The 14,178-nt window shown below is 43.4% G+C and overlaps 1 protein-coding gene across 1 annotated transcript in view; it reads left to right on the forward strand.

The window, feature by feature from the left end:
• Positions 1–14,178, forward strand: part of SEMA3E (semaphorin 3E) — a 229,448-nt gene that overhangs the window by 201,952 nt on the left and 13,318 nt on the right. The window contains exons 13-14 of the mRNA XM_054017241.1: positions 2,214–2,255; positions 5,141–5,307. Coding sequence (XP_053873216.1) covers positions 2,214–2,255; positions 5,141–5,307 — 209 coding nt within the window. The remainder of the gene's footprint in view (positions 1–2,213; positions 2,256–5,140; positions 5,308–14,178) is intronic.

Genomic DNA, 14,178 nt, shown 5'->3' on the forward strand with positions numbered 1-14,178 from the left:
TCATGCGAAGGCAGGCCCAAGTAAAACTAGACAATCCCTAGGAGGTGTTTGTCCAATCTGTTCTTAAAAACCTCTATTGATTGATTATCAGAGGGGTAGCTGTGTTAGTCTGGATCTGTAAAAAGCAACAGAGAGACCTGTGTCACATGCGTCTGATGAAGTGGGTATTCACCCACGAAAACTTATGCTCCAATTCATCTGTTAGTCTTAAAGGTGCCACAGGACTCTGTTGCTTTTTATTGATTGATTGGATTCCACAGCCTCCCTTGGTACCTATTCCAGCACCTAACTGCCCTTATAGTTAGAGAGCTTTTCCTAACATCTAACCTAAATCTCCCTTGCTGCAGATTAAGCCGATTGATTCTTGTCCTATCTTCAGTGGACATGGAGAACAATTGATTAAGGGCTCTTTATTACAGCCCTTAACATATGTGAAGATTATCAGATCCCCCTTCAGTCTTCTTTTCTCAAGGCTAAATAATACTCATTTTTTAAAAAATCTTTCCTCAGAGATCAGGTTTTCTAAACCCCTTATCATTTTTGTTGGTCTTCTCTGAATTCTCCTATTTGTCCACATCTTTCTTAAAAATGTGATGCCCGCAACTGGACTCAGTACTCCAGCTGAGGCATCACCAAAGCAACGTAGAGAGGGCAATTACCTCCTGGGTCTTACATATGATACTACTGTTAATGCACCGTAGAATTATATTAGCCTTTTTCACAGCTGCATCACATTGTTGGGTCATATTCAATTTGTGATCCACTATAACCCCCAGATCTTTTTCTGCAGTACTACTGCCTAGACAGTTATTTCTCATTTTGTATTCATGCTTTTGAATTTTCCTTCCTAATTGTAGTACCTTGAACTTGTCTTTATTGAATTTCATCAACTCCAAATTGTAAAGGTCATTTAGTATTCTAATCCAACCTTCCAAAATGCTTGCAACCCCTCCCAGTTTGGTGCCATCCAAAATTTTATAATCATACTCCCCACTCCATTATCCAAACCATTAATGAAAATGTTGAATAGTTCTGGACCCAGGACAGATCTCTGTGGGACCCCAATAGATAAGTCCTCCCAGTTTGACAGCAAACTATTTGAGCATGATTTTCCAACCAGTTGTGCAGTTTAATCTAGACCACATTTCCCTAATTTGCTTATGAGAATGTCTTGTGTTCAAAAGAGCCTGTAAGATTTTAGGCTAATTTACAGGTAAAAGACTAACTACGTGATTTTATCCCTCCCCCAAAAATAGTCAGTTATGGATCTAAATGGGTTAAATTGCAAGCGTAACATTGCACCCGGGTTACTGGAGATTTAGTGAAGATCCAGCTAAAAACTGGGGCCCATAAAGAGAGATTCAGTATATACTGTGAGCCAAATCTTGAGTCCCTGCTTAGAAAAATTTCCTGTTGCACTCAATAAGAATTTTTCCTTAATAAAAATCAGTTTTTTGGTGTGTAGCAAACTAGATATAATGGAATCCTATCCACAGAGTCACTACAGTCCTAGGACTACAGGGCTTGGACCAGTAAGTGGGACTAGTTCTCAGTGTAGTCCATGAGAACTCTGTTCTGCCAGTGTCACAGGAAGTCTGAGAAAGAGACAAAGGGGACAATGCCACAAGATGAAATGTCAGATAATTTAATCTTATCTATAGTCAGCCTGCCATCTATAAAGAACCCTCTGCTTATCATATTGAAGTGGGACAAAAGGGATCAGTGAAACCAGGACTTGACATTATGGTCAGCATGGGAACTGCCATGTTCCCATTGGTCCCTGAATTAAAAATATATGGTTTTTAAAAAAAAAACACTTTTTATAAAAATAATAGTTCTCAATTTCCTTCATTTCCTTCACTCTGACAAAGTGACCTAGAGAAAATGAGGGTACTTCACATGGTATAGAGAGGAGAGCCACATACCTTGAGTAAATCATAGAATATTAGGGTTGGAAGGGACCTCAGGAGGTCATCTAGTCCAACCCCCTGCTCAAAGCAGGGCCAATCCCCAGACAGATTTTTACCCCAGTTCCCTAAGTAGCCCCCTCAAGGATTGAATTCATAACCCTGGGTTTAGCAGGCCAATGCTCAAACCACTGAGCTATCCCTCCCCATACGAATACTCTTTCTGTTAAATGTACAGTCGTCATAAACAAGGTATTTCTTTTGATTTCCATGTAAAGCAAAGGACCAATCTCTTATTTTTTTCAGGTGCCAGTTCCTATTATTTCTATGGAAATATCTTCAAAGAGGGCAAGTATTTTTCTGTGTTTAAAATAACATGACTCTATAACTGAAATGTGGAAAAGATCTAAACTGTATATAGCTGGGTACCATATATAAAGAGATCAGGTCAAGTAATATATGATAATGTTTTAATATAAACTCGTAGTTAATCATGCTCTGCTTTTTATGAAACATTTAGGTTTTTCATTGCTGTATAAATCTGCGGGGTTCACATTAGCATCCATTTCAAAGCAAGTGAAAATCAATCTAATTCATGAGTTGCTGGCATAGTAATCACACAGGGAATAGCTTGAGAGACAGGGACTTTGTAACTGATAAATTTGAAGTGATTGAGCAAGGAAGCATGGGGATTTCAGGGTAAGGGAGCCTCCTTTGTACTCCCCACCTTCATATTCATTGGCCCCAAAGAGTGTTGGGCACAATTTAAATCACAGTTTCTGAGTGTCCGCCAGAGAGGGTATGACTCAAGCGGTCTCTATGATGCTCCTAGCTCTTTCTCTCATAGGTAGCAAAAGACCCAGCTGGGAATCTCCATATCAGTCCAAGCTGGCCCCAGATCTTCATTTTAACTGAGGATGGCTGAATATTAGTTCAAATGTCTGGTGTCAGCCTGGTCGAGGGCAGGAATTCGAAACTGAGTCCATGGCTTTCTGGGCTGGAAAGGGCCAAGCACCACAAAGGGTTGTTGGGGGAGATCCTTCTCTCACTGATAAACAGAAATCTGGTGGGTTTGAATCAGATCAGGACCAACCCTCCCTCTCATGGGGCTACTGAATGTGGATGTGGGCAGCACAAAGGAGCCTCTTCTTGCCTGGAAATCTGCATGCTCCTGTGGCCAATAACTTTACATTGATCAGCAACAGATTTTTCCTTAGTCCCTGGTTCCCTACAGTTATTCCCTGCTGTGATTATTGTGCCAGCAATTCATGAGTCAGATTGATCTTCCATTTGCTTTGATAATATGAACCCCACAGATCATAATGAAACAGAGCGTGATTAAGATGAGTTCACATTTAAATATCACACACTATTAGATGGTCTCGCTTTTATATGCACTTATATGCATTTCACATTTTTGTCACATTTCATACACTCACGTGTGTATATATTATAGGTGACGCAGGTAGCAATGCCTATGGTTTCCCAGTACTTCCCAGTATAAGACCCTGTTTTCAGTTGCTTATAGTTTTGCCAAACTTTAACTGCTTTGGCTGAAATTTTTCATGCCAAGGTGTTTGCCTCGGGCTTTAGAGTTTCAGCAAAAATGGTTCAGCCATTTCCGAGTGTGAAATAAGGAGAAAATACATTGTTTTGCCCATGGTAACAAATTGGTTTGAAATTCTTTTTTAGAATCTCTAGCATCTCATGTTTTGGAGCAGGGACATCAAATTGGGCACAGAGGTCACCCTAGCATCAGGGATGTGCCTTTTGCAGATCCCATGAAAAACACCCCAAAATGGCCAAGTTATGAGCCTTTGAAAAAAATCTCAGTTCATACATGCTCAGTAGCGACTTGTTAGAGTTTGGCTGGTAATTCTGTGAAAATTCCACTGCGCTGAGCATGCTTCAGCCCCATACAATATCCCACCCTGCAGAGCAAGAGAACCTGCTCCACCAGAGCTGCAGGACCTGAGCAGGTCTTTCCCTGCTATTGCTCCTCCCAGCGACTATGGTCCACTGTCATGCTGGGCACCGGAACTTCAAGCAGGAAGATAGTTTGTGAGTGTGTGTGCGCTCATCGTGCCACTCCCTACACACACCTTGCTGGCACCCCTCAGCAAGAAGAAGAAGGAAGAAGCAGCCTGACTTGAGTGCAGAAAGATGAGGTGCAAGGGGGAGAGAAGGAATAGGGGTTGCAGGGAGGGGAGATAGGAGATGAAGGTAGCTGTGGTCTCATCAGGAGCAGAGATCTGGAGAAAGGAATGGGTAGTAACAGAGGAGGGTGAGGAGATAGAAGCATATGTGGGGACAGGTTCAGGAGCAGAAGGGAGGAGGGGATAGGTGCATGAGGCAAAAAGGTTAAGAGCTGGCCAGGGGATAGGAGCAGAGGAGTGGGACTAAGGCAGGAGCTTGGACAAGACGTGAGAAAGAGGCAAGAGGAAGTGGGGCAGGACCCAGGGCTAGGGGGAAGAGAAAATATAGGAACAGAGGTGGGGGGAATGGAGTAAGTTGGGGGGATAGGAGCAGGAACTGAAGAGGGAGGGGGTGGGTAGAAACAGAGTTGGACAGGTATAGTGAGGAGAGAGAGACAGAAGGGTTTATAACCACTAGAACACACTCCCCTATGGAGCCGAGAACTGAACCCAGGAGTCCTGAGTCTCAGCATTCCTTTGCTGTCTCTCAAACAGCTGTGAAACACTCTGGCACTTATCTCATCCCCATCTTGTGCTGGCCCGCAGAGATAACAACAGCGTAAATCTGCTGCCAGGTTTTCAATTGGCTCAAGCGCCAGAGCTCTGTGCTGGGACTTCATAGGTCCACATCCTGCTGATAACCCACAGGGGGATTTTTATGGTTCCACATGATGGAATTTCTGTTTTTCCGTTTGCTTTTTTAAACACTTAGAAAATTACATCCAGAAAAAACTACATTAAAATAATGTTAAGGTTCCAAAGTCAAGTTAGGAAATGCCAGAATTGAGCTTGCATGTCCAATCTTAATTCTGCCCTTTTCTGCATATGCATTATGTGCATCCTTTAATTATACGACCACATAAAATGATATGACCTGCCTCATACAGTGCACAAGATAGCTCGCCAAGAGGGCGGAAGGGAATTAAGCTTGCATGGGCAACTGGAAAGCTGGCCTTTTCTAAACTTCAAGGGGCAAATGACCTTGTCTTTTCCTAGTAGATGCTCTGCCCATAACAGTGTGTGCTACATTTTCTACAGCAACAACTGTATGTTGGATCTGAGTCTGCTGTAGCACAAGTGAAGTTCCATCAGTGTGACATGTACGGCACAGCCTGCGCCGACTGCTGCCTAGCAAGAGATCCTTACTGCGCTTGGGATGGGATATCCTGTTCTAGATACTATCCCACAGGAATGCAGGCAAAGAGGTGAGAACTGTATTTTGCTTCGAAATCCTCTTTGCATAATAATTATCTAAAGAGTTCCTATTGCAACAGAAATGGTTTCCCTTCTCCCCCTCGTATAAATAACTGAACGATGATGTACTTTAGCTAATGATTTATTAACCCAGCCTTAGGGAATACTGAAGGATATAAATGAACATGCTGACATGCACAGATGTTAAGTGCACACACTTCTTAAGAGCTAGACACACTGAGTGTTAAACAAATGTCTGATGTTCCCGATGCTACAGCTTAAAGACACAACTTCATTCTCTACAATGTGCAATAATTTATTTGGATTGTATTATATGGTGAACTATACAATGCAACAGCCCATAAAAAGAAAGAAAGCAAATATATTAACAGCCAAATATCATTGGAAGACATATTCAAACAGTGCCTAGCTCTCTATCAATATAGTGTAATGATTATTACATAAGTCAGCAAAAGGGCGTATTATTTATGATACAGTCCTTTCCATGATTTACTTTTAATTGCTAAAAGAAGAACAGGAGTACTTGTGGCACCTTAGAGACTAACAAATTTATTAGAGCATAAGCTTTCGTGGACTACAGCCCACTTCTTCAGATGCATCCGAAGAAGTGGGCTGTAGTCCACGAAAGCTTATGCTCTAATAAATTTGTTAGTCTCTAAGGTGCCACAAGTACTCCTGTTCTTCTTTTTGCGGATACAGACTAACACGGCTGTTACTCTGAAACTTTTAATTGCTACTTCTGCAAAAACATGCTCATATTTATTAGAACTACAACTTGGCCATTTTCAATAGGGTTACTTTGAATTAATGCAAAGATGTGTTCCTTTTGTACTGAGATGCTGCTGAAAAAACAGTGATGATAATTACTCCAGAGACAGTTCATGATCTCTCCAAATCCACCAATGCTCTCTTAAAAAACAACACAGGTCTATGGTTGTGGATTTTTTTGCTTCATCCACAAAACCTCAAGCTTGTCCTCTCATGACTCTGGCAGCTTGGTAATCTCAAACCCGTTGCTAACTGTAGCTAGGCAAAATGAATGTTTCTGTGATTTTTGAAAAAGGTAATGGGAAGAGAATTGGGTAGCACAGTCTTTTGGATAGAATGCCTCATAGAAACCATACATGAGCAAGACAGCCAAAGATTCAGCTAAAGAAAGAACCTATCAGAGCATTCTGTCTTCCCAAGATCCAAGTTAAGCTAAGTAGGAATTCCATGGCATGTCTACACATTGTATCAGATCCTCCTTGCATAATTCATGGACGCAGTCCCAATGAAGTAAATGGAGACCACTCACTTGCCTAAAACGAGAAGAACCTGCCTCAGATTGATACAGTCCTGGAAAGTACTGATGGAACAGATACATCATCCATTATATTCTGGGCCAGGAAGCATTGTTCCCTACAGTATAAGCAGGAATTGGATGATCATAATTATATTGCAAATTAGATATTCGTCTAATCAAGCAAATGCCCTGGAGATTCCTGATTAATCTATTTAACTAGGAACTGTGTGGTGCAGATAGCCTTATGCTGTCTTGCTAATGCACCTCAACAAGATTCTGGAGGGTCTGTCTCTGGAGAGAAAAGAGTAGTTCAATCTCTCCATTCACTCCTTGGCTTCTCTGCTGTTAAGAGTTAGCTATGGTAATGGGGGCTTTGTGATGTCCACTATTAACTGGACTTGAGACCACAACCTTACTTCATATGTGGGAGGTCACTGAACAGATAGTAACAACTTTGCTTTGCTATCCACCTGGTTCAGGGTGGAGAAACTGGGCCTGCTGGAAAAAGTAGGTCTCCGTAGAGAGAATGGAGCCCCTCACCCTGCACCAACACCACCTTTCAATGCTTCTGGGTAAGATGCAGGTCTGTTGTGGCTGCCTGCATTCTGGACTCATGCAGATATGTTGATCAGCCCAGCACTCAACAACCCAGAAGATACGTGTTTGAGTTAGGGTTAGCCATGTCTCTGTTCTCCAACTTCCCCCTGCCTTGTGGCTGGCGGGCTAATTTAGGGAGTAACCAAAGGCACAGCAAAAACTACCTGTAAACACTCATGCCCTCACACATCTGGAATGATTGGTTTCTTTCTGGCAGCACCAATGACATCATGCCACTCTCCACCATTTTCATGCAGCACTTCCCTGCCTTGATTTGGTCCTAATGCTAGCCTAGCAGCTTGAATTTAGCCCTAATTGTATGGAAGTGAACCTCCACCCCTCCTTTAGATTAGCTACTATCTCCTTTAAAACTTAATGAGTGTAAGGCGTGAAGTGTTTAGACAGACATGAAATAGAAAACCTGCAGGCTACTAAATGTTGTTAAGTATGTTGCTAAAGAATGTCGTTACTGCTGCCAGGTTGTTTTGGCTGCTCAGTACTTCTGTTCTTGGAGCTCCGGTGCTATCACCACTAGCAGAGAGTGCAGCCTGCTAATTCAGCAGACCTCAATGTTATCAAGAAAAAAAGACCCCAGGTATTGTTTGGTGACAAAGGCCCTCAGCCAGGTTTATAGAGCTAAATGTCCTGGGTTCTAATCCCACAACCATGATAACTACATGGTAACTCCAATTCAACATTGTACTAGAGTGCAGAGTTGTTTTTAAGTTCATGCCTATGGAAAACACTTAAGCATGCGATTAACTGTAAGCAAGGGTTTAAGTCCTAAAATGGGATTAAGCATAGGTTTAAAGTTAAATTGATGTTTAAGTGATTTGTAGAATAAGGACCTAAGTGCTAACCCCAAAGTCAACATGGTATTAAATACCAAGATGAGTGAACATGAGTGGCTGGTACTAAATAAGGATATTGATATAATAGGCTTCACAGAAACCTGGTGGAATGATGACACTCAAGGGAACAAAATATATAGTAATGACAGAATAGATCATGCTGATGGGGGAGTGGCATTATATGTGAAAGAAAACATGGAATCCAATTTGTAACAATCTTACATCAAACTGTACAATAGAATCTCTATAGATATAAATTCCATGACCATGATGGTGATGGAGAAATGCTCGGGAAGATTAGACAGGCTATAAAATAAAAAAATCTCAGTAATAATGGGGGATTTCAACTATCCCCATATTCACTGGGTACATGTCACTTCAAGACAGGATGCACAAATAAAATTTCTAGACACCATTAATTTCTGCTTCTTAGAGCAGCTAGTCCTGGAACCCACTAAGGGAAAAGGTGATTCTTGATTTAGTCCTAAATAGAGCAACGGATCTGGTCTAAGAGGTGATTATAGCTGAATTTCTCAGTAATAGTGACTATAATATAACTAAAATTAACATCCTTGTTGTGGTGGGTCAGAAGGACACCAAAGAAGAAGCCCACCACAGTAGTATTTAACTTCAGAAAGGGGAAACACAAAAATGAAGAAGCTAGTTAAATGGAAATTAAAAGGAACAGTCACAAGAGTGAAATGCCTGCAAGCTGCATGGACACTTTTTAAAAACATGATAATAGAGGCTCAAATTAAATGTATACCCAAGACATCCTTTAAAAATTGGAAGTAAAATCCTATTGAGGAAAATAGAAAGGAGCATAAAGTTTGGGATGTCAAGTATAAGAGTATAATTAGGCAGGCCCAAAGGATGCGAGGGAGATTCCTGCACCTAGATTCATAGATTCATAGATTCATAGATTATAGGACTGGAAGGGACCTCGAGAGGTCATCGAGTCCAGTCCCCTGCCCGCATGGCAGGACCAAATACTGCCTAGACCATCCCTAATAGACATTTATCTAACCTACTCTTAAATATCTCCAGAGACGGAGATTCCACAACCTCCCTAGGCAATTTGTTCCAGTGTTTAACCACCCTGACAGTTAGGAACTTTTTCCTAATGTCCAATCTAGACCTCCCTTGCTGCAGTTTAAACCCATTGTTTCTGGTTCTATCCTTAGAGGCTAAGGTGAACAAGTTCTCTCCCTCCTCCTTATGACACCCTTTTGTATACCTGAAAACTGCTATCATGTCCCCTCTCAGTCTTCTCTTTTCCAAACTAAACAAACCCAATTCTTTCAGCCTTCCTTCATAGGTCATGTTCTCAAGACCTTTAATCATTCTTGTTGCTCTTCTTTGGACCCTTTCCAGTTTCTCCACATCTTTTTTAAAATGCGGTGCCCAGAACTGGACACAATACTCCAGCTGAGGCCTAACCAGAGCAGAGTAGAGCGGAAGAATGACTTCTCGTGTCTTGCTCACAACACACCTGTTAATGCATCCCAGAATCATGTTTGCTTTTTTTGCAACAGCATCACACTGTTGACTCATATTTAGCTTGTGGTCCACTATAACCCCTAGATCCCTTTCTGCCGTACTCCTTCCTAGACAGTCTTTTCCCATTCTGTATGTGTGAAATTGATTTTTCCTTCCTAAGTGGAGCACTTTGCATTTGTCTTTGTTAAACTTCATCCTGTTTAACTCAGACCATTTCTCCAATTTGTCCAGATCATTTTGAATTATGACCCTGTCCTCCAAAGTAGTTGCAATCCCTCCCAGTTTGGTATCATCCGCAAACTTAATAAGCGTACTTTCTATGCCAATATCTAAGTCGTTGATGAAGATATTGAACAGAGCCGGTCCCAAAACAGACCCCTGCGGTACCCCACTCGTTACGCCTTTCCAGCAGGATTGGGAACCATTAATAACAACTCTCTGAGTACGATTATCCAGCCAGTTATGCACCCACCTTATAGTAGCCCCATCTAATTTGTATTTGCCTAGTTTATCGATAAGAGTATCATGCGAGACCGTATCAAATGCCTTACTAAATTCTAGGTATACCACATCCACCGCTTCACCCTTATCCACAAGGCTCGTTATCCTATCAAAGAAAGCTATCAGATTGGTTTGACATGATTTGTTCTTCATAAATCCATGCTGGCTATTCCCTATCACCTTACCACCTTCCAAGTGTTGGCAGATGATTTCCTTAATTACTTGCTCCATTATCTTCCCTGGCACAGAAGTTAAACTAACTGGTCTGTAGTTACCTGGGTTGTTTTTATTTCCCTTTTTATAGATGGGCACTATATTTGCCCTTTTCCAGTCTTCTGGAATCTCTCCTGTCTCCCATGACTTTCCAAAGATAATAGCTAGAGGCTCAGATACCTCCTCTATTAGCTCCTTGAGTATTCTAGGATGCATTTCATCAGGCCCGGGTGACTTGCAGGCATCTAACTTTTCTAAGTGATGTTTAACTTGTTCTTTTTTTATTTTATCCGCTAAACCTACCCCCTTCCCATTAGCATTCACTATGTTAGGCATTCCTTCAGACTTCTCGGTGAAGACCGAAACAAAGAAGTCATTAAGCATCTCTGCCATTTCCAAGTTTCCTGTTACTGTTTCTCCCTCTTCACTAAGCAGTGGGCCTACCCTGTCTTTGGTCTTCCTCTTGCTTCTAATGTATTGATAAAAAGTCTTCTTGTTTCCTTTTATTCCCGTAGCTAGTTTGAGCTCATTTTGTGCCTTTGCCTTTCTAATCTTGCCCCTGCATTCCTGTGTTGTTTGCCTATATTCATCCTTTGTAATCTGTCCTAGTTTCCATTTTTTATATGACTCCTTTTTATTTTTTAGATCGTGCAAGATCTCGTGGTTAAGCCAAGGTGGTCTTTTGCCACATTTTCTATCTTTCCTAACCAGCGGAATAGCTTGCTTTTGGGCCCTTAATAGTGTCCCTTTGAAAAACTGCCAACTCTCCTCAGTTGTTTTTCCCCTCAGTCTTGATTCCCATGGGACCTTACCTATCAGCTCTCTGAGCTTCCCAAAATCTGCCTTCCTGAAATCCATTGTCTCTATTTTGCTGTTCTCCCTTCTACCCTTCCTTAGAATTGCAAAGTCTATGATTTAATGATCACTTTCACCCAGGCTGCCTTCTACTTTCACATTCTCAACGAGTTCCTCCCTATTTGTTAAAATCAAGTCTAGAACAGCTTCCCCCCTAGTAGCTTTTTCAACCTTCTGAAATAAAAAGTTGTCTCCAATGCAGTCCAAGAATTTGTTGGATAGTCTGTTCCCCGCTGTGTTACTTTCCCAACATATATCCGGATAGTTGAAGTCCCCCATCACCACCAAATCTTGGGCTTTGGATGATTTTGTTAGTTGCTTGAAAAAAGCCTCATCCACCTCTTCCACCTGGTTAGGTGGCCTGTAGTAGACGCCTAGCATGACATCTCCCTTGTTTTTTGCCCCTTTAAGCCTAACCCAGAGACTCTCAACACTTCCATCTCCTATGTCAATCTCTACCTCAGTCCAAGTGTGTACATTTTTAATATATAAGGCAACACCTCCTCCCTTTTTCCCCTGTCTATCCTTCCTGAGCAAGCTGTACCCATCCACACCAACATTCCAATCATGTGTATTATCCCACCAAGTTTCAGTGATGCCAACAATGTCATAGTTGTTTTTATTTATTAGCACTTCCAGTTCTTCCTGCTTATTCCCCATACTTCTCGCATTTGTATATAGGCATCTAAGATACTGGTTTGATCTTTCCTCCCAGTTTTTTCCTGACTCTCCTTTCTCTCTGCCAATATAGCCCACACTCCCTCTTGTTTCCGACTCATTTCCCCGGTCTCCATGTTCCCCACTTACCTGTGGGCTTTGCTCACCTGTCCCCGTCGAACCTAGTTTAAAGCCCTCCTCACTAGGTTAGCCAGTCTGTGTCCGAATAGGGTCTTCCCTCTCCTCGAAAGGTGAACGCCATCTCTGCCTAGCAGTCCTTCCTCGAATAGCATCCCGTGGTCTAGGAAGCCAAAGCCCTCCTGGCGACACCATCTTCGCAGCCAGGCATTCACCTCCATGATGCATCTGTCTCTGCCCGGGCCCCTACCTTTGACAGGAAGAATTGAAGAGAATACCACCTGCGCTCCAAACTCCTTCACCCGTGCTCCCAGAGCCCTGTAGTCACTCTTGATCCGCTCAGTGTCACACCGCGCAGTATCATTTGTGCCCACATGGATGAGTAGCATGGGGTAGTAGTCAGAGGGCCGGATAATCCTCGACAATGCCTCCGTAACGTCTCGGATACGGGCCCCCGGCAGGCAGCATACCTCCCGAGATGAAATGTCAGGGCGACAGATGGGCGCCTCCGTCCCCCTCAGCAGAGAGTCTCCGACCACCACTACCCTACGTTTCCTATTCGCAGTGGTGGCAGCAGACTCTCCAGCCTTAGGGGTACGAGGCTTCTCCTCCTTTACTGTAGGGAGTGATTCCTTCTTTCCTGTATCAAGAAGAGCATAACGGTTACCTATAACCACGGCAGGAGGGTTCGGAGCAAGGGTGGAGCACTGCCCGCTGCCAGAAGTAACCAGCTGCCAGCGTCCACCCTGAGCCATCTCCTCCTCCACTAGTGGTGTATCAGCAGTCCTGTGTACTGGGACAGCTACCTCAGCTGTCTCCACATGGACACTGTCGAGGAATTGCTCGTGGATACGGATGCTCCTCAACCTAGCCACCTCCTCCTGTAGCTCTCCCACCTGCTGCCTGAGAGATTCCACCAGCAGGCACCTTTCACATTGGATGGTCCCCCCAGCCTGGATATCAGTAAGTGGAAATTGCAAGTTACAGTCTTTGCAAAACCACACCAGGATCTGGGTAGAGGCATCCATGCTTAGGCACTCTGTCTGGCTACAGGCACAGGTGGAGGAGACAGTAGCAGTGCTGGCACAGGTGTTGCGGGTCTTCCTAACCATCGTAAGCCTCCCTCTGTCAAACTCCCGTCTGCAGCCCCCTGTCAGCTGAAAGGGTTGTTTAAGCAAACAGTTAGAATGTAGTTGCTTTATAGGTATTAAGGGGAATCAAGAGAAAACAGATGGAACCGGCAAGGGACCCTCGCCCCCTTCCTGCTCCCTTCCTGCTCCCTTGCGAAACTCCCTGTTAGCAGCCCCTGTTCGCAAAGCTCCCTGGTCGCTTGTGCGCTGCTTTATAAAGCCCTGGCCTGTATGAATGCCCCGCCCACTGATTAAGGCTCAGCCACTTACCAGAGGCTTCTAGCTTTCAAACCTTCCTTTGAAGCTCACAGCTTCCAACTGCCAGCCACAGCACACGGTCCCCAAAAGGTTGCTGTATTGCTCCTCCTTCACCTGGAGAACTCCCTTGCGAAACTCCCTGTTAGCAGCCCCTGTTCGCAAAAAAAACAACCATTCTTGTTAGGTGACAAATCTGAGGAACTGTCCCAGAGGAGATGTCTGTAGAGGAGGTTTTGGAACAAGTTGATAAATTGAACAGTAGTATGTCACGAGGGCTAGATGGTATTCACCCAAGTGTTCTGAAGGAATTCAAATATGAAATTGAAGAACTACTAACCGCGGTATGTAATTATGGCAGTGTATACCAAGCCTTTTGAGGCCCCCTGCTGGAGGCCTTATGGTCCTACCACATCCCCTCCTAGGAAAGGAGCATTGAAGGTGGGTCTTCCAGGATAGGCTAGAAAGACTTAAAGGAAGCAGCCAGTTGGAGTGCAGCAGGCTTATATAAAAGGAGTTGCAGGGCCTGAACAGGTCAGTTACTGGCTGGGACCAGAGGGGCAAGAAAGAGTATTTGTTATTGGTCACAGGCAATCAAGAAGAGAATCAGAAGAAGGGCTCTAGTGGTACTTGCATGCAGTGAGAAGGAAGAGGATTTGAAAACTTCAGCCCTGAGGTCAGGATGAAGAACAGAGGGCTATGTGGGAACAGACCCAGGGAATAACAGCAGCAAAGTGAAGGAAGCAGTACATGGCGGTTGTATATAAGGTCCGTGGTCTGGGACCCAGAGTAGTGGACAGGCCCAGGTCCCCCCACCAGCCAATGCTGGAGTGGCCTAAGCCCTGAAAAGGAGATATGACTAGTATAAAAGACCAAGAA

The sequence above is a fragment of the Malaclemys terrapin genome, chromosome 1, assembly GCF_027887155.1.
Source record: "Malaclemys terrapin pileata isolate rMalTer1 chromosome 1, rMalTer1.hap1, whole genome shotgun sequence".
Classification (NCBI taxonomy): domain Eukaryota; kingdom Metazoa; phylum Chordata; order Testudines; family Emydidae; genus Malaclemys; species Malaclemys terrapin.